The sequence below is a fragment of the Trifolium pratense genome, linkage group LG5, assembly GCF_020283565.1.
Source record: "Trifolium pratense cultivar HEN17-A07 linkage group LG5, ARS_RC_1.1, whole genome shotgun sequence".
NCBI lineage: Eukaryota > Viridiplantae > Streptophyta > Magnoliopsida > Fabales > Fabaceae > Trifolium > Trifolium pratense.
Genome location: NC_060063.1, coordinates 30,780,359 through 30,800,883, shown reverse-complemented (window position 1 = coordinate 30,800,883; position 20,525 = coordinate 30,780,359). Strand labels below are relative to the sequence as shown.

General features: G+C 37.0%; 1 protein-coding gene, 1 long non-coding RNA gene and 1 pseudogene across 2 annotated transcripts; all 3 read right to left on the bottom strand.

Annotated features, from left to right (window-relative positions):
• Positions 1–1,311: 1,311 nt before the first annotated feature.
• On the bottom strand, positions 1,312–2,967 carry LOC123886425. The gene is made up of 2 exons (XM_045935740.1): positions 2,016–2,967; positions 1,312–1,865 (listed from the first exon to the last, which is right to left on the bottom strand). Exons 1-2 carry the CDS (start codon positions 2,965–2,967, stop codon positions 1,312–1,314), a joined length of 1,506 nt encoding a protein of 501 aa, XP_045791696.1.
• Positions 2,968–4,799: 1,832 nt separating this feature from the next.
• On the bottom strand, positions 4,800–12,202 carry LOC123882804. The gene is made up of 3 exons (XR_006799983.1): positions 11,988–12,202; positions 10,402–10,754; positions 4,800–5,394 (listed from the first exon to the last, which is right to left on the bottom strand). It is a non-coding gene; the product is annotated as an uncharacterized LOC123882804 (long non-coding RNA).
• Positions 12,203–12,975: 773 nt separating this feature from the next.
• LOC123886424 lies at positions 12,976–18,053 on the bottom strand (annotated as a pseudogene).
• Between the last annotated feature and the right edge of the window lie 2,472 nt (positions 18,054–20,525).

Genomic DNA, 20,525 nt, shown 5'->3' with positions numbered 1-20,525 from the left:
GATAAACTCAGCATCTTTCATTAATAAGCCAGTCAGAGGCTTGGTGATTTTAGAGAAGTCTTTAATAAATCGCCGGTAGAAACCGGCATGTCCTAAGAAACTACGTACTTCTCTTACTGTTTTCGGGGGGTGGAAGGTTTTCTATGACTTGAATTTTTGCTTTATCTACTTCAATCCCCTTATCGGACACTACGTGTCCAAGAACTATTCCTTGTCGGACCATAAAGTGGCACTTTTCCCAATTAAGCACAAGATTTACTTTTACGCATCTTTCAAGTACTTTCTCTAGGTTCGACAGACAACTTTCGTAGCTTTGCCCACAAACGGAGAAGTCATCCATAAAGACTTCCATGATATCATTTATAAAATCAGCGAAGATTGCCATCATGCATCTTTGAAAAGTTGCGGGAGCGTTGCATAGTCCGAAGGGCATTCGTCGGTAAGCAAAAGTTCCGTAAGGACATGTGAAAGTGGTTTTCTCTTGGTCATCAGGGTGAATAGGGATTTGGAAGAATCCTGAATAACCATCTAGGTAGCAGAAATACGAATGTTTAGCCAATCGCTCGAGCATTTGATCAATAAAGGGTAGAGGAAAATGGTCCTTTTCGAGTGGCTTTGTTTAATTTCCTATAATCTATGCACATTCTATGGCCAGTTACAACTCTTTGTGCTATAGATTCTCCTTTTGCATTCGTTACAACTGTAACTCCCCCTTTCTTTGGTACGACATGTACTGGGCTGACCCATTTACTATCAGATATGGGATATATGATTCCTACTTCTAGAAGCTTTTCTACTTCTTTCTTAACTACCTCACTTAGAACTGGATTGATCCTTCTTTGGGGTTCCCTAGAGGTTTTACCGTCTTCCTCTAGCGTAATACGATGCATACATATTGAAGGACTAATTCCTTTTAGGTCAGTGATGTTATACCCCTAAGGCAGTTGGGTATTTTCTTAGAATGTTCAGAAGTTTTTCAGTTTCTAACTTTCCTAAATCCGCACTGACTATTACTGGTCGTTTGAGGGTCTTTATCTAGGAATTCATACCTTAAATTTTCGGGTAGAGCCTTGAGTTCTAGAGTTGCCTTGTCAAGGTGAGGTGTAGGATCTTTAGATTCGGCTGGGTCGTCTTCATCGTCTTTATGAGTTTGAGTATCAGAGGTTTTTAGAATTTCAGAATACTTAGCTTGATCCTTTTCCACTTCTTTTCTACATTCTTCAATGACATCTAGCATGTAGCATTCATCGTCTATTGCTGGTGCTTTCATGAATTGAGTTAAGATAAACTCAACTTTTTCTTCACACCACTTCAAAAGTGAGCTTTCCTCTCTTTACGTCTATTATGGCACCCGGCAGTTGCTAAGAATGGCCTTCCTAAAAGGATAGGTGTATTGGAATCTTCCCTTATGTCCATAACTATGAAATCAGTTGGGATAAAGAATTGTCCTACACGTACGGGCACATTTTCTAAAATACCTAGAGGGTATTTGACAGAACGGTCAGCAAATTGTACGGACATTTTTGTTGGTCTTAGTTCTCCCATTTTCAGTTTTTCACATAAGGCTACGGGCATTAAACTGATACTAGCTCCTAGATCACATAGGGCTCTATCTATTACGTACTTTCCAATGACACAGGGTATGGAGAAACTTCCTGGGTATTTTAACTTAGGGGGCATTTCGTTTTGTAATATGGCGCTACACTCGGCAGTAAGCATGACGGTCTCATCATCCTCGATCTTTCTCTTGTTAGTCAAGATATCTTTGAGGAATTTAGCATATGAGGGCATTTGTGTGATAGCTTCCGTAAAAGGTATTGTGATGTTTAGTTTTTGTAGAAGCTCTACAAATTTCTTAAATTGTCCTACATTTTTGGATTGTACTAATCTTTGAGGATATGGGATGGGTGGTTTATATGGTGGTGGAGGAACGTAAGGTTTCTCTTTCTCTTTGGTTTCCTCTCCACTATCCTCTTTTTCTTTTGGTTCACTCTCCTCGGCTAGTTTATTAGAACCTTGTTGCATGGCTGGGTCATCAGGTTTTGAATTTGTTGGTTCATCTAGTTGTTTTCCGCTTCTTAGTATAACAGCATTGGCTTGTCCTCTTGGGTTTTGTTGTGGTTGACCAGGAAATGTTCCTGCAGGAGCAGAGGTAGATGCTTGTTGTTGTGCCACTTGTGCTATTTGAGTTTCAAGCATCTTATTGTGTGTGGCTAGGATAGCTAAATTGCTTGTTAACTGCTTAATTTGCTCATTAGTGTGTATGTTTTGATTTAGGACTTCCTTGTTAGTTTGAGTTTGTATGGCTATGAAGTTCTCCATCATCAATTCAAGGTTAGACTTCCTAGGAGCATTTTGAGCAGGATTTTGGAATCCTGGTGGTGAAGGAGTAGGTGCTTGGCCAGGTGCATATAGAGCATTGTTGCTTTTGTACGAAAGGTATGGATGGTTCCTCGGACCTTGGTTGTAAGGGTTTCCTTGAGTATAGTTCACTTGGTCTGGGGGGACTTCCGTCAAGAGTTGACATTCAGCGATAGTGTGCCCTTGAATTCCACATAGTTCGCAATTTGAAATTGTTGCAGCCACGGTGGCTGCAGGTGTTGTGGTCATACTCTCCATCTTTTGAGTTAGAGCTTCAAGTTTGGCTTTAACAAGGTCAAGCTCGTTTACTTCGTACATACCGCCTTTCGTTTGAGGCTTCTCTACGGATGTTCTCTCGTTTCCCCACTGATAATGGTTCTGAGCCATGCTCTCGATAAGCTGATAGGCTTGGTTGTATGGTTTATCCATAAGTGCGCCACCAGCTGCGGCGTCTATTGTCATTCTTGTATTATACAAGAGACCATTGTAAAAGGTGTGGATAATTAGCCAATTTTCGAGTCCATGATATGGGCATAGCCTAATCATGTCTTTGTATCTTTCCCATGCTTCGAAAAGAGACTCGTTGTCTTTTTGCTTAAAATCCATTAATTTGCGCTCTTAACATAGCAGTTTTGCTGGGTGGGAAATATCTGGCTAAAAAGACTTTCTTTAACTCATCCCATGAGGTGACTGAGTTAGACGGTAAGGATTGGAGCCAAGCTCTAGCTCTATCTCTTAACGAGAAAGGGAATAAACGAAGTCTTATAGCATCGGGACTGACACCATTTGCCTTCACGGTATCCGCGTATTGCAAGAATATGGACAAATGTAAATTGGGGTCGTCCGTGGGGTTTCCGGAGAATTGGTTTTGTTGTACGGCCGACAATAATGAAGGTTTAAGCTCAAAGTTATTTGCTTCAATAGCGGGGGCAGCGATGCTATTGTGCGGTTCTTCTTGCGAAGGAATAGCGTAGGACCTTAGTGGTCGTTCTTGTGGGGGTTCAGCCCATAACTGAAATCGGGAAGAGGAATCTCTAATTGATTTTCTAAATTTCTACGTCTTAAAAGACGTTCGGGTTCGCTAACTAGTTGCACCAATCTTTCGCCTCTAGAGCGAGTGCTTGGCATGCAACAAACGAACTAATAAGGGAAAAATAAAAATAAAAATAAAATAAAATTGCCTTAGTCCTCTACGGTGTAACACTAGAGTTACAATATCGACTAAATTGGTCCCCGGCAACGGCGCCAAAAACTTGATCGTGTGACGCGACAATGACCGCAAGTATACAGTCGTGTCGTGTAGTTTTAAAAGATATCGAACCCAAAGGACCAATAATCGACCTACCGTATTCTAGTGTTGCTTTGTAAATCTAAGGCTAATGATTTAAAGGGTTATGATTAATTGAATAACTAAAATAAGAGAAATAAATATTTTTTAGATTTTTAATATGTAAATAAAATATTGCTAGGACGTGCTATTAGTTGCTTCAGAGGGTTCAATACTTAGTTCGCGCTAGACAAAATTACTACCACATCTAATTGTCGTATTTTAATAAAATCGATGCTCCAGGCGAAAGCCGTTCTCACTTCCAGCTCTCACAACTCTCATCATGAAATTAATAAAATACTTTACAAAGTAGTTGCATTACTTCTAGATTTTAGTGGTGTAAACAATTAAATTTTCGAAACTATATTGTTTTAAAAATACAATTCAGATAGTATTATAAATTATAAAGGTGGTGCTTAACTCTCGTCCTCACACCCGCTAATAAAATACTCTTTGAAAAACAATATAATTTAATTAACTCTAATCCCAACTCTCGTTGCAAATTAGATTTAATGTTCAGTTTTTACTATCTAGTAGAAATCTCACGCTCTCGCTCTATTGATTTTTACTTTAATTAATTCTCACTCTCGTGACGAATTATAATCAACGCTTAATTAAAAACTGCTTAAGAAAATAAAACCGTTGTCAGTTTTCAAGAATTATATTTAATTTAAAAAAACACTAATCTCAGCTCTCGCAAATCTTGACTAGCGTTATACTTAGATAAAATAAATGCTCAGCCTCTCACCGCGCTCACTTACCTATATAAGTACCTTTGAAAATCAATATAAAACTCATTAATCCTAAATAGCTCTCGCGGACTTTAGAACTAACGGTCAGTTTTAACTATCCGACCCTAAACCTCAACTCTCGTCAATGTTGGTTTATTGCCTTTAAAATAATCCTCACTCTCGTGACGAATTATTTGATAACGTATTTATTTAAAACTGGTGGTTGAAAACTATTAAGCGCGAATTAACTACCGAACCCCTATTAGCTACTAACTACACATCCTAGCAACGCTAAATTTAGCTAGACATAACTAAAAATAAAGACATAAAAATAAAATAAGCAAATAAATAAATAGACATAAAAATAAAAGCAGAAATTAAAAGCATAAAATAAAAGCAATAAAATAAAGACAAGAAATAAATAAGACCATAAAATAAAATAAGAACCTGAATTAAAAAGAAATCTCGAGTACGGATTCCGACAGCGTAAACGGTAGGAAAATAAAAAAAACTTATTTTATTCTCAACGGAGAATAAAATAATACTAAACTCTCGACTTTAGAGAAGAAAAACCTTGTGGTACTAAGCCTAGTTTTCAATTCTCTAGTCAAGTGTTATCAGTTGGTGTCTAGAAAGTGGAGAAAAGGGACCTATTTATACTAAAATACAAGGAGACAAAACACAATCTGTCCGATGTGGGACTTAAGGAAAAATAGCGCGTTGCCGTTGGATCAATTGTATGGCTTTTGATGAATTGAGAGAAAGTGGCGAGGGCCACTTGAGAGGAGTAGGCAGTTGCCATTTTTGGCTAGCTGGCAGGCGCCACTTCTTTCCTTGTTGGCGGACGCCATGTTTGATTTGTGTGGGCTGCACATGTGTGGCCCAATTGGCTGCACATGTGTGGTCCTTTTTGTCCATTTTTTTGCTCCTTTTCTGTCCGTTTTCGCTCCTTTCTTCAACTCGTACACTTTTTATCTGTTTATTTAAAATACGAGAAATAAGTAACGATTCATAATATAAAACTTCGAAATCGAAATAAAAATAATTAAAATATAATAGTAAATTAACTAAATAAATAGCATATTTTAGGCGTATCACCACATTTGCAAGCCAGGTCGGGTATTTCACCTCATGGATAAAGTTTGCCTTTACTAGCTTCTGAGTCTCTTCTTCTATTGCTTTCTGCTTTTCTAAAGCTCATCTTCCGTTTTCGCTGCTGCACAACCTTAGCATCCAAGCTGATGGCCAAACGGTGACATATGAAATTTGGATCTATTCCTAGCATATCTTTGGCAGACCATCCAAATAGATCTATATTCTTTCTAAGTGTATGCCCTCAAGCTCCTCCTCCATTGCTTCTGACAAAGATGTCCCCCACCTTAGTTGTTTGTCCTGGCTCTGCTCCAATCTGAATTTCTTTCACCTTCCTCTGCTGGTCTCGGGCGCCACTCCTCCTCTTCCCTACTAAGGTCTCTTGGATCAAGATCCAAAAGGTTGCAACGTTGATCATTAACTAACTTTCCCCTTTCAACCTTCCTGCTTCGCAAACTGTCGTCGTAGCACTTTCTTGCCGTCGATTGATCTGCTTTGATAATTCCAACACCATCTCCTTGCAGTGGGTACTTGATGCACAGGTGAGCAGCTGAAACTGCTGCTCCCCAAACCATTTAGTGCTGGTCTTCCTAAAATAACGTAGTAGGATGATTGTGCGTCCACTATAATATACATTACTACTATAGTTTTTGCATTCCCACCTTCTCCAAATGTAGTACGCAAGTCCAACGTACCCTATGATTTCCACTGACTCTCCCGAGAACCCCTAGTAAAGCTCCTCGGTGTTCCCTCATGACCTCTTTAGGTAAACCTAATTTTTCAAAGACCTCCAAGAATAAAACATTTGCTGAGCTTCCGATGTCCACCATTGCCCGCTTGATTTGGAAACCAGCGGTGACCACAGATATGACTAAAGGGTCATCATCATGAGGATATATCCCTGCGAAATCCTGGAAAGTAAAGGAAATCTGAGGGTGCTCTTTGAATGCATAGACTCTCCCACCATATTACAAGTCAGTGAAGAACGCGTGTATATTTTCCTAGCTGAGCTGGTTGCTCCGCCTCTTGAGAATCCTCCAGCAATGGTATTTACAATTCACCGATCCTTCCTTTCATGTTCTCCTCCTGACTCTTTGTCTTGCGATTTCTCTTTTCCCTCGTCCACGCTTTGGAGACCGACTTGTGTTTTTGTTAGGAGCTGGCCTCTTGTCGTGATGACCTCCACCTCTTCCTTGCACATACCTTCCTAGATGACCCTCTTGTATCAGCTTCTCAATATGCATACGAGAGTTCGACAATTATCCGTGTTATGTTCATATGCTCTGTGGTATTCACACCACTGACCAGCTTCATCTCCCATGGGACGAGGGTTTGGGGGTGGTCGCTTAATGATCTGAGTGTTCATCACCTCCTTAAGTATTTGAGATCTCCCTCTTAGTTGGAGGAGTGAAATTTTCGTCCCAAGAATTTACCCTTGGCGGTGCATCGCGCTCTGGTCTATCTACCCGTCATTACGAGAATTCCTCGGCACACCATCTCTTCCCCAACCTCTTCTTCATCCTTTCTCTTCGGTCTTCAGTTGTTTGGTCCTTTCCTCGTATCTCCCTGGATCCTTTCTCACGAGTAATGTCTTCAGCTTCAATGTGCTTTTCTGCTCTCATTCGAATCTCATTCATGGGAATTCGCCTTACGCAGAGTCAAAGCTTCACTGAAAGTTCCCGAGCTTAGCCCTTTCTCGAAAGCCATGACAAAGATATCCTTGTTGGGCTCTGTCACTTTGAGCGTGGCGCTGTTGAAACGTGCCAAGTAATTCTTCAGCGATTCAGTTGGGCGCTGACGAACATCAAACAAATCAGCTAACAAGAACGGCTTCTCACTGTTTGCTGCAAACTGGGCCACGAAACGAGTTGCAAGGTATTCAAAACTCGTAACTGACCTAGCAGGAAGCCCTGCAATCCACTTATGAGCCACATCTTTTAGAGTACCAGCAAAAATCTTACAGCTCAGTGCGTCGTCAGCTCCGCTTATGAAACATCTGCGTTTTGAAAGTTGAGACCTGACTTTGAGGATCACCTGATCCATCATAGGAATCGATTGTTGGCTCACGAAAATGGCGAGGAACAACTACTGCTTGGATTTCCTCCGAAAAGGGCTGGAAGACTCTAGGCATCATTCTGGTAGTTTCCGCACCGACAACATTGTTTCGTAGGAGATCGATTTGTTGCCTCAGCTCCCTCTCCCTAGCTTCCATATGTTCCTTGAGCTCACGCTCACGTTGTTCCTGTTGCGTTCTCAGCTCAGTCTCTCGAGCCCGAGCTTCATCCTGAAGGCGCTGATGCTCCTCACTCCGTTGTTGCTACACTAAGTTTTGTTCTTGAAGCACCCGCACTGCTGCAGCAGGTCAACAAGCTGCTGGTTGGGGTCATTGTCTCCCAAAATGGAATCCGACGAAGTTGCTATGCGGCGTGTCACCATAGTTACAAGTAAAATGAACAAATGAAAATGGAGCTAGGTCGTTGGAGAGTTTTACTGTAGCCCCACGGTGGGCGCCAATGTTCACGTATATGAATATTAAAGATGAGCTGCCCTAGAGTGTTCTTGAGCACTCAAGAGAATAACTATTACAATATATTGTTTTTGACCTAGAAATCAATCCCCTTTATTCCTCCTAAGTGCCTCCTTTTATAGTCCAGCATCCCTTGACCTAATGGGCCTTCTTCTGTGTTGAACTATCCAGGCCCAATAGATATGGCATTGAGATCCAAAAGCAGCTCGTCCGTACAGGACGCGTGGATAGAACTCACGTGACTCACGTCACTTGTTCGTGCATATCACGTGGAGGGTTAACAAACTCAGCTCACGTCACTTGTCCGTGCATATCACGTGGAGGTGTAACAAACTCAGCTCACGTTATTTGTCCGTGCATATCACGTGGAGGTGTAACAAACTCAGCTCACGTCACTTGTCCGTGCATATCACGTAGAGGTGTAACAAACTCAGCTCATGTCACTCGTCCGTGTAGGTAACGTGGAGGTAGAGATGACTCATGATGTAATTTAGTTAGGCCTGTAGAAGTGGAACTTCCGGCGTGGTAGAGCTAAGCGTGTAGGAGGAGAGCTCATGACGTGGTAGATTTAAGCATATAGAAGAGGAGCTCATGGTGACCTGAATGGTCAAACTGTAATATTATTTTATGATATGATCTCCATATCAGTCCACAGTCCACCAAGCGTCAAGCTAGTTAAGGTGTAGACGTTTGTTTCTTTATTCGGTCGACCTATACCAGTCCACAGTCCACCAAGCGTCAAGCCAGTTAGTCCAGCATCCCTTGACCTAATAGGCCTTCTTCTGTGTTGAACTATCCAGGCCCAATAGATATGGCATTGAGATCCAAAAGCAGCTCGTCCGTACAGGACGCGGTGGATGGAACTCACGTGACTCACGTCACTTGTTCGTGCATATAACGTGGCGGGGTTAACAAACTCAGCTCACGTCACTTGTCCGTGCATATCACGTGGAGGTGTGAACTTTGATTTCAGAATGCATAGAAAATATTTCAATATTGAAGAAAAAATTCTTTATGGCAAAGAACTGGCTTTGGAACTGCAGAAGAACATCACTGTAAGTATCTAAACTATATGTATCATTTTTCATTCAATGTTCAAGACTAGACAATAAATTGTCTATATCTTTGAATTTGGAAGTATCAAAATCTGAAGGAAAACCAAAAGAAAACAGTTTCTTTACCGATCACTATTGTTGAATCACGCCTCCCCTGTTTTGTTGGTTGCTGTTTTGCTGGTTTAATCAATGCAAAATGCATCATGTTTTACAGAAACCAGCAAAACAAGGGAGGCGTGATTCAACAATAGTGATCGGTTAAAGAAACTGTTTCTTTTGGTTTTTCCTTCAGATTTTGATACTTCCAAATTCAAAGATATAGACAATTTATTGTCTAGTCTTGAACATTGAATGAAAAATGATACATATAGTTTAGATACTTACAGTGATGTTCTTCTGCGGTGCCAAAGCCAGTTCTTTGCCATAAAGAATGTTTTCTTCAATATTGGAATATTTTCTATGCATTCTGAAATCAAAGTCCAACATTCTATTATTGGAATCATTTCTTATATTATGAATGAATCAAATTCAATTCATATTAACATCGCATTGAAGGCATCACGCACTTTTTACATTATGAGTAAAGAATTCATAATGTTTCTTTACAGTCATTGAGTCAATCCAAATATTAGACACAATTTATATAGAAAACAGTATTCATTGATTCTTTTTGGGTCATTGAGACATCCAATAATCCATTCCTTATATTTTGAATGAATCAAATTCAATTCATATCTTTCAGAGGGATCAGATTAATCAAACCCCTCTAATAATCCAGAAGAGCGTGATCAACTAATGTGGATGGACACGAAAGACGACAATTTTAGTGTTAAATCTGGGTATCAATTTATCAGTAGAAAAATTCAACAACACAGACCAGGCAGTCAGCTCCTATAGACACTATCAAAAGCTTTGGAATAGAATTTGGAAGATAAACTCTCCTCCTCGCCAACAAGTGCTTATATGGAGGACTCTTAATGAAGCTATCTCCTCGCCAACAAGTGCTTATATGGAGGACTCTTAATGAAGCTATCCCGGTCAGATATTCCCTAAACAAATGGAGGTGTTAATTGTTCTATTTTTTTGTCCTAGATGTTTATGTTTAAATAAAGCAGAGACTGTCGACCATGTTTTGGTTTGGGCACAATTAAATATCAATTTTAATAACATGTTATGATATAAAATTCATTCATTATTGGATTTTCTACAAGCTTGACAAGGCAAATAATAAGACCCTAAACACCATGGCTGCTATGATCTATAATGGAGGGCTAGAAACATTTAAGATTTTTGAAGAAAAGGACATACCAGTTCAGGAGATTATTGAAGTTGTTTCCCAGTGCGAAAGTAAACTAGAAGCAATCTTAAACCCAGCAAACAATTGCAGAATTGCGCATCAACAACATCCATTGCCGGCAACAGGAAATAATTGGAAAAAGTCTCTAATCGGTTAGTTCAAGGCAAACAGTGATGCATCTTTGACCCCTGATGAATGTTGGGGGGCTTTGCACGGTTGTCCATGATGAGAACGGAAAAATTATTGCTGCAGCGAACTGGAAAACTACCGGAGCTACACAGCGTCGCCATCCATCCCTTATATTATATTACAATGAATATTCATTGATTCCTTTCGGGTCATGGACGCATCCAATGATCCATCCCTTATATTATATGAATGAATCAAATTCAATTATATCAATATTGCATCAAAGGCGTCAGACAACTTTTACATTATGAGTAAAGTGTTCAAAACGTTTTTTTACCGTCAATGAGGCTTCCAAATACTAGCAACAATTTATATAACAATTAATATTATTCGTTTATAATATGAATGAATCAAATTCAATTCATATATATCACATCGAAGGCATCAGGCAACTTTTACATTATGAGTGAAGCGTTCATAATGCTTTTTAGGGTTAATGGGGCTTCCAAATACCAGCAACAATTTATATAACATTTATATAACAAATAATATAATTCATTGATTCCTTTCGGGTCATTGAGGCATCCAATCCATCCCTTATATTATGAATGAATCAAATTCAATTCATATTGATATCACATCAAAGGCATCAGGCCACTTTTACATTATGAGTGAAGTGTGTTCATAATGTTTTTAGGGTCAATGGGTCTTCCAATTACCAGCAACCGTTTATATAACAAATATTATACATTTATTCCTTTCAGGTCATCGAGGCAGCCTATAATCTCAAAATTTTGCCTCATATTTGTATTCATTGATTCCTTTCAGGTCATCGAAGCATCCAATCCATCCTTTATATTATGGAATAATCAAATTCATCCATATCGATATTGCATCAAAGGCATCAGACAACTTTTACATTATGAGTAAAGTGTTCATAATGTTTTTTTAGGGTCAATGGGGCTTCCAAATACCAGCAACAGTTTATATAACAAATATTATTCATCTATTCCTTTCGAGTCATCAAGTCAGCCTATAGTCTCAAAATTTTGTATTCATTGATTCCTTTATCCATCCTTTATATTATGAATGAATCAAATTCAATTCATATCGATATCGCATCAAAGGCATCAGACAACTTTACATTCATAAATGCATTCTAGTCATAAAAGATCAATAGATACCAAACTTTGGGTTATATCATCCTTTTTTTCAAATTGCAAACAGAGATTTCAAATCACATGGACAATTTACAGTAAAGAATTCCATGATATTTCTATGATATTCCATGAATTTCATTTTATATGTTTCACAACAGAAGAAGATTGAAGCATCTTGAATCAAGAATGAAAAAATCGGTAGCCAACAACAGAAGATTGAAACATGTAGTAACTATAAATCGAAGGGGCAAATCTTTTGTAACGAAATTCCTATTCCAAATAAAAGATCTCGAAATTAATTGTATTACCTGAGAAGATGAATAAATTGCTTTTGGAAACTCAGCGAACCCTATCTTGAAGAAAACAAGATTCGGTCAACGAAACAAACCGAACACTTAAACGGTGCAATTTTCGAAGAGGAACGCAAATTTGTGACACTGCAAGAATTTGAAGAGAGATGATCAAGAGACACGAGATTTAGGGTTTAGAGATGATTGTGAGAAGAGAACCATGTAACTCTCTAATCGCGTTTCTCTTCGCAACTATACTTGGCCTTTTCTATTTATACACTTTCATATTGGGCTTTTTATTTTAATGGAATGGTTATTCTTAGGGCCCAAATATCGTCTTAAGGACGAGTGCAAATATCGTTTAATCTCCTTATTTCTTAGGATAAATTTCTAAGAATTAAATACTTATATTAAGAGAATTTTTTAAAGACATGTGTGATTTTTCACCTTAACCGGCTTATGGAGTAGGACTTGATGTAATCGATGAAATATATCAACATCGCTTGTTCGCCGTAACCAGCTTGCAGCTGTACGTCTTAACTAGTCACCTACCCGTGCGATATATGATATCAAAAAATATATATTACTTATTCTAAGAGAATTTTTTAAGGGGTTCGTTTTAAATGAATTTCATATTTTACATTTTATTGCTTCTCATTATTTAAATTAAATATTTTTTTTTCATGCTAAGAGAATTTTTGTCAAAGTAACACCAAGGTGATCTTGCCTTAAAAAAAAAAGCCCAGTTGGTCTGATTGATGAAAGTAATTGCGTTGTCCCTCTGTACAACATAGTTTACGTTTGATTTGACATTGTTGTTGCAGCTTGTCCTTATATAACATTGCACTTGCAGCTGACAAATCAATTAGTGTAGGTTTGTCGATTTAAAAATGTTCTTCTAATTAATTAGTTGATAGTTTGTTTAAAATTTATTGCTAACCAAGTTAACTTATACTGTCATATAAGATGGAATTTGTGTGAAATATCAACACCTGCAATTTTCTCAAGTTAAATCGGATAATTTGACATTACTCCAATAACACCAAGCTTCGAAATCCATATCCAAAATTATGTTATTATGAAAGATAACATCAAATATAACAAAGACATCAATATGAATGAGCCATCGGCTGAAGAAAAAATCAAGTAAGAAGCATGCTAACAAAGTGACATCACAACCTCCTCCAAGATTGATTATGAGACTTTTATTTCATTGAAACCTGATTTTCCAAATATATCAGTGCAGTGGCCTCGGACATGTGTGATTTTTCGCCTTAACCGGCTTAGGGTGTAGGACTTGATGTAATCGATGAAATATACCAAGACCGCTTGTTCGCCGTAGCCAGCTTGCAGCTGTAAGTCTCAATGTGAACCATCAAGGTATTGGAATATTGTGACTGCAAAATGATTGGTTTTCAATTTCTTTCCTCCTCATTACCAAGCTGCCAATCAATGAAATACTCCCTCCCATTTCAAACATAAGCAATAAAAATGTAATTCACCGTTATTAAGTAATTTCATTTAACTTTCTTGATGTAAAATAATAGAAGTATTATCTAAAATATCTTTTATAGAAACTTGTTTAGTAAGAATAATAGAGGTTATTGAAAAATAAAATCTAAATTAGGTGAAGGGTATTTTTAGAATGATATTATCAATCATTAGATAGAATAGGATATAACTAATTGAAAGATATTTTTTGTGGCTTATATCAGATGGAGTAATTAAAAGCGACGGCTAAAATTCGATCATTTATCGATACTGATGCAGACTGCTCGGCACCAGCAGCTTCTGCTGCTGCTTCCTTACCATCAAATCTCGGTATCTCATCCCAACCAAACCAGTTCCTGCAACACAAAGCCACAGAAAATCAACCTTCCAATATGTGGTCACATTTGACACTATGTAGTATCCCTGAAAAATGTTCATATAAATTAATCTTAGTCTACTCAAGAAACAAAAGGTATTCAACCCTCAGAACCTCAATAGTATAGAATTTATTTTTACGATGTACAATAATTAAACTATGAAGTATGGTAATGGCAATGATCAGATATATTACCTTCTTGCATCACAGTCTCTTTGTGCTGTCCAGGGCGCATCACAGTCTCTTCGTGCTGTCCAGGGGGCACGGGCACCACAGTCTCTTTGTTCTTCCTAGGCCGCACCATAGTCTCTTGCTGCTGTCTAAGGCGCTTCACAATCTCTTTGTGTTGTCTAAAGCGCACAATAACGGCCCTAGTAATCCTCTGAAATTTTTCATATCTTACAGTAATTTTCTTCCCTTGGGGGAAGGATTTTCTGTAAGGTAATTAAACCAATAAAGAATTAAACTTCATCAAATAGACGAGTTTAAACTAGAATTTCCCACTTGACCATCGTCATCTCTATTGCTATCATTTGCATCGCCATTACTTGTGGTGCCCTCCCTGTTTAGTTCTTGAAACTGAGATAGATCAATCTCACTCGACTTCACACTGCAGGGCAAAAAGTAAAATTGCATTAATCACCAAAAGCCAGCTCCTTATTATGGATGTTTTTAAGCCTTTTTTCTGCATTAACATGATGAAGTCGTATCTGTTGCAAAATTTTCTTCAGACCAGAGAAGGAAAATATATAGTACGTTAAGGCATAGTGACCAACTTCTGAAAACATTGAACACCTGAGATTTTCCAAATATATCCGTGCAGTGGCCTCCGACAGTCTGATGAATGCCTCCAACTGCCTAACTGTCATACGATTCTTATACTTGCAATAGAGTGCAACATAAGATCTTACAAGTCATTTTCTGGCATCTGACATAAGCTGCATGAAGCACAAAGGCACATTATCCAATACAAAAGAAGAAAAATATAACCTTTGGTTTAAGAGTTTTTGCATAGGCAACGCTTTAGTTCTGCAGTGGCGAATGCGGGATCAAGAGCAACATCATGCTTTTGACGAAGTTTCACAATATGTTGGCATCTATTGTTTCATCCGAACCATAATGTATAAAATATCAAACCTTGAAAATTTAGCTGGTGGAAGAGCCAAATTGTACTGAAATATGAAAAGTGCCAAAACTAAATTAGGCCAAGTTGTACACAATGGCAAAGGCGATCAATAGCCAGGTTACCAAAACATATTTATTAACTTCAGTGATTTAGACTTACCCTATCGTCCCCTAGCAGGGTTACCAAAACATTTTCCTGCTTTTGTGATACTAATAGTGTGCTGTTCCATGGCCTTGTGAATTGCAGCCTTCAATCCAATCAAATATAAGACACTTGCCAATAATTGACCTGTTATTGTGTTTTATATCACATACTTGAGATGAACAGTTGCATTAGTTTTCTTAAAGTAGAAAATGTTACACATTTAACATTTTAAAATTTGCTAAAACAAAGACTAAAACCCAAATAAAAATAAATAATGGAATATTGTGAATGGTAAGAACATAATATCTATTTCCTAGGGCAGTCCCGTCCAGCTACCTCGATTGAGATCACGACTAATTTTCAAACTTCCAAAAAGTACAAAAGAGCAAAAAGTTATTTTGACCTCAATACAAAACTCCCCAGTTTCTGGTTCATTAGCAACAGTTGCAGTCAAGCCAGCAGCCGATGATGATTTCCCAGATGTATACACAGATCTGGGAACAATGTTTGAAGTATACCTGAAATGATAAACTAGCACGTATAAGATATTCGATTCGGATAGACCAACCAGTATTTAATCAAACAAACAGAAAAATGGTAGTACTTAAGAAATTGAGACTTTGCACAACTTGGATCTCCAACAATACAAACATTTATGTCCCCTCTAAGGTTGATGCCTTCATGAGTAGATTTGTGGACACCACCAATAAGCAAAAGAAGGATTGCCCGCTTTACTTCTCGATGATCAAAAACTGTTGCAGCAATACTATCATCAAGTTTGACAAAGAAATCTTGAGTGTTCCTCATTAGTTGAACATCATCCAGCTCTTGTGCCTATCAAATCAATTAACTAACATTTGGGGAAAACTAGCATCAACACATCACTTCAACACAGCCAAATAAATAGTCAAACTGAGATATAGCATTTCTGAACCAAACAAGCTCGGAAATCCCATAGCCACTCATATTATAATCTTATTAGTGCAAACTAGTATCCTTTATTAAAATCACTTCCCATATAGACTCATAGGAAACCAATACTACACAGAAGGATAAATAAACCATCCAGTAAAAAACATTAAGGTATAATTCATATGGTTAACCCCAACGAAATTGACTCACAATTTTGGCTAATATAACATCACAAATATATCCTAAAAATTCAACAATTCAATAGATCCACTCTTCCCCTTCAAGAGGTCGTGAGTACCATATCTAACAAAAACTTAATTAATACCTATGAAGTTCTTAGACTCCAAATATGATAATTTATCCATTTTCCTCAGGACTTTCAACCTATGATAATAAAATAATATTTAATCATTAGCCCTTCCTCTTCACTATTACTTGAAGCCCACTAACAGACTTCACTACTTTTCAGTTAATAATTTTAATCAAATCCAAAAGACCCTTCCAATTTAAACATTCAAATGTAAAATTCATTACCAAAGCATAAATGCACTAAACAACTGATATTGAAGCTTGTAATTTACTAACATTGCATATGATTTCAAAATCAATCCATTCTATAACCAAACTCATTCAAGTAAATTAAGAGTAAATTTCCGATCATCTTCATCTGAATCCTTCTTTCTGTTCCTGATGTCTGTTTCTTTTCTACCATTATAAATCTGAAAACAAGATCATACCAATAAGAAACCACAAATAACCAACCTGCACAGAATTTCTTATAAATGTTAGATGATAGGAGAGATCTCCGACTCTCAAAGCCTTAAGGCCCGTCACACCTTCGTTTCCAGATGTAGAACCCTTGCGCTGAGAAGCTTCTCTACGGCATTCTGATCTCTTTCCGGGGGCCAATGGTAAAAATCACCCTACAAGGAGACACATTGTGGTTGATTATTTATAAATGAACACTTCAATTTCACTATAATTTGATCGGTCCAAGCAAACTTGGGACAAGGTAAATCTCGTATGTCACCAGCCCTGGCATGTTCGACAATCTCATGACGAAGAATAACATCCAATGACTTAGGCAATCTCTTAGGAAGTCTCCTGTATTCTGACATTTTGCCAATCAGTAAATTTGCTCTCTTTGAGCAACAGTGCCCACTTTGTTTACATATAGACATATTGTTGGCTGCAGAGCAGTGGCATAACACAACCACAATAATAAAATCAAATATATACCAAATGATAAATACATAGTATTAATTAACTATTAATATATACTTCAGTATACTTGAATTGTTGTTCAACATTCATTATAATCCCACCACATTCCAGGCATTTGAAAGTTCCTTTTAGAAGCTCGGGTCGAACTTCACTTGTCCATGTTACAACTCATGTCTCGGATACAAGATTCCAATCTCCGATGTGGTCAATTCCCTAAATCTGCATATGTATAAGTTCCATGGTTAACAACACACCCGGTAGCACCGAAACCTCAATTATTCATTTTCTCAACAAACAAACAAACAAAAAAAATTGCATTGAAATTTTCTCAAATTAATAGTGTCTGTATAAGTGCTTCATACGCGAATACACACACAAACATATAGACACATAAATTGAAGACTTACTCATAAAGTCACAATTAGTGAAACTATTTAATACCTAATTTTTATTTTGTTGATACCTAATTGAAACTCCAATAAATTAAGCTAAAATTAACTAATTGAAAACAAAAAATTGAAATGGAAACACAATTACCGTTTCATGATTGGAATGTTATAGAAGGCAAAGTTGACGTCATTGTTAGGGTTATCATCTGATATGAATTTTGGCTTCATGTCCATAACAAACATCTTACAAGCATTCTGCAAATAAGCTTCAAACCTCAAATATTCATCAGAGAAATTGCTTTCTGTAGAAATTTCTATCTCTTATTCACAATAGAGCTCATTCTATATTTGCTTAATTGGTTGGTTGACTTGGTTCATGCTTCTGCAGGTAATTTATTTTTCCTTTTTCCGAAACCTAACATTGATTCAGTATTTATAGCTTCTGGGATATGGCGGGAAAAAAACGAGACCAACGACTTTGTGGGCCTTTTACGGGCGGGCCTCACTATCACGACACTCTTAACTTAAACAATTTCCTCTTTAGACCCCATATGTTGCTTTTAGACCCTTCAAAAATTTGTTTTTGTCCTTTAAGTATGGTTTGGATTTTATTTTTCAAACTAAATTAGTAAATTTTAGTTCGAGAAAAGTTTGAAAATTGAATCCGAACCGGTGTGAAAAATAGAATATGAACTAGATATTGATATTCAAAACTTACATTTTTCTCCGGGTTTTGAATTTTAAAATGTTTTTCTTGAATATGTTTAATTTTTTTTATGTTTGATGATTTATTTGTAGTTTTGACTAATGATTCAAAACCTCCCTATGAATTTAAACTTCAGGTTGTTAAATTAAAAATCGTTGAATCTAACAATGTTCAATCTGAGGTGTATGTTCTTGATACAAGTAGCCAATTTGTCACATAAAATAATATATATGATCAAGATGAATTTTTTTTTTTTTTATATGCAAAAATTGAATTATAAAGAGTACAAGGGGTACTCAACCCTTACAATTCTTATAGGGACCATTACGTGCTAATAATGCAATTTAATGGATCCTTACACCAATCTGAAAAAACACAAGAAAACTTACTAGCTATTTTATCTATAAATAAAAACCATGAAATATAAATAATCTTGTCTTCTATGACTTTCCAATTAATAGCTTTTCCTCTAAATACCACATTGTTACGCTCACGCCATATACACCAAGTGGTGGCCAACAAAATAATGTGACGAGTTTTTTCATATTTGTTATTTTTCAATAAAGCTCCAAAAAAGAAAAAAAAATTTCATCCGTCATCAAAAGATATGAAATCCACATATTATTGGTTCGGAATTTATTTTTCAAACCAATTTTTATTTTAAACAAGTTCTAATATGTACTAATAAGATATGAAGTTAGGAATATTTCCAAACCACACTGTTAAATAGTTTAGAGTTTAGAACGAAGATTTCGAAACATTGGAAAACTTGAACAGTACATAACACGTATTTATGCTTAAACCTGTTTTTCTTGTTACAATAATCTCATACCAACTTAAATTTCATATAAAATTAATTGGTATTTAGAATATATAAGGACTATAAAAGAAAGACAATTACTTAAGATGATGTTTTGAATATTAACGTTTGGTTCGGATTCTATCTTCGAAACTTTTTCAAACAAAAATTTAGTTTGAAAAATAGAATTCGAGTCATACTCAAAAGGCAAAATCGAAATTTTAAGGTCTTAAAGCACCATGGAAAGTCTAAAAAAGTAAATTTCTTAACTTAAGTTTGTCATAGACATTACACCTCTAGTGTTGGATCATCCCACATATTCAAAATCTCACATGATAAATTGAAAATTGCTCTTTAAGCTCCCCGTAGTATTTGTTGGGAAAAACCGGCATAGAGAAAATAAAAGAACGCAATCAACAACACAAGAATATAACGTGGAAACTCCAAATCAGAGAAAAAACCACGGTCGTTGTCAAAACCGACAACCAGATAATAAACACTATGTGAAAATTGTTACAACACATAGACTTCACTCTCAATCACCCCATGCCCCAATACACCCACACTCTCCAAAGTAAATATTTGAACTACATCTCAAATACTCTTAAACAAAGGCATAAGAGAAAAGCAAAAAAGACACAAATATAAACTTAAAGTGTTTACAAGTGTTACTGTTTGGTGCAATTATAAACAAAGAACTTATGTCTATTATATAGCTTTGATTCCCTCATTGCTTCACCATTCTAAGCGATGTGGGACTTCTTCAATATAATTTCTTTGACCTTTTTTTTCCTCTTCATTAGCAATGTGGGACTTACATTGCAATCAACCCCAATAATCTCCACCTTGATTGTAATGGTCTTCAATCTTCATTGTCTACACCGACAATCATTATCGTTTGCTTCCATTGTCTATACCGACAATCATTGTCTTCACCGACAATCATAATTCTCATTGTCTATACCGACAAATTAAATTATCATACTCCACCATAAAAAGTACACTTCACTTGGAACTAAATCATCCCAAGAATTTTATTCACTTGGAACTAAACCATCCCAAGATTTTTCTTCACTTGGAACCAAGCCATCCCAAGAATTTCATCTCGAAACCTCGCTGACAATTTATGGTGCAACTTCCATGTTGGCTTTCTCTGAAAGTTCATCAGCCATCGAGATAACCGCGTACCTTGCATCAATGCCAACCAATGCCCGCACGCTATCATCACACAACTTGCATCCATGTCAACTGATGCCCATGTATCACTTGAACAACTTCAAACATCTGTGAAACCACCTCAGGCCATTGTTAGGCTCCGATAATTCCAGTTTAGTTACATCACCTAGTAAACCTTGTTTCACTAGTCCAACTAAACTCATGTCACTAACA

Bases quoted from the DNA above. Each gene is read 5' to 3' on its own strand.
- LOC123886425 (XM_045935740.1), bottom strand. From the start codon at position 2,967: ATGGATTTTAAGCAAAAAGACAACGAGTCTCTTTTCGAAGCATGGGAA. The intron at 1,866-2,015 runs GTTCTAATAAAC...CCAAAAATGTAG, and splicing joins TGACCCAGCCATGCAACAAG to GACAATTTAAGAAATTTGTA.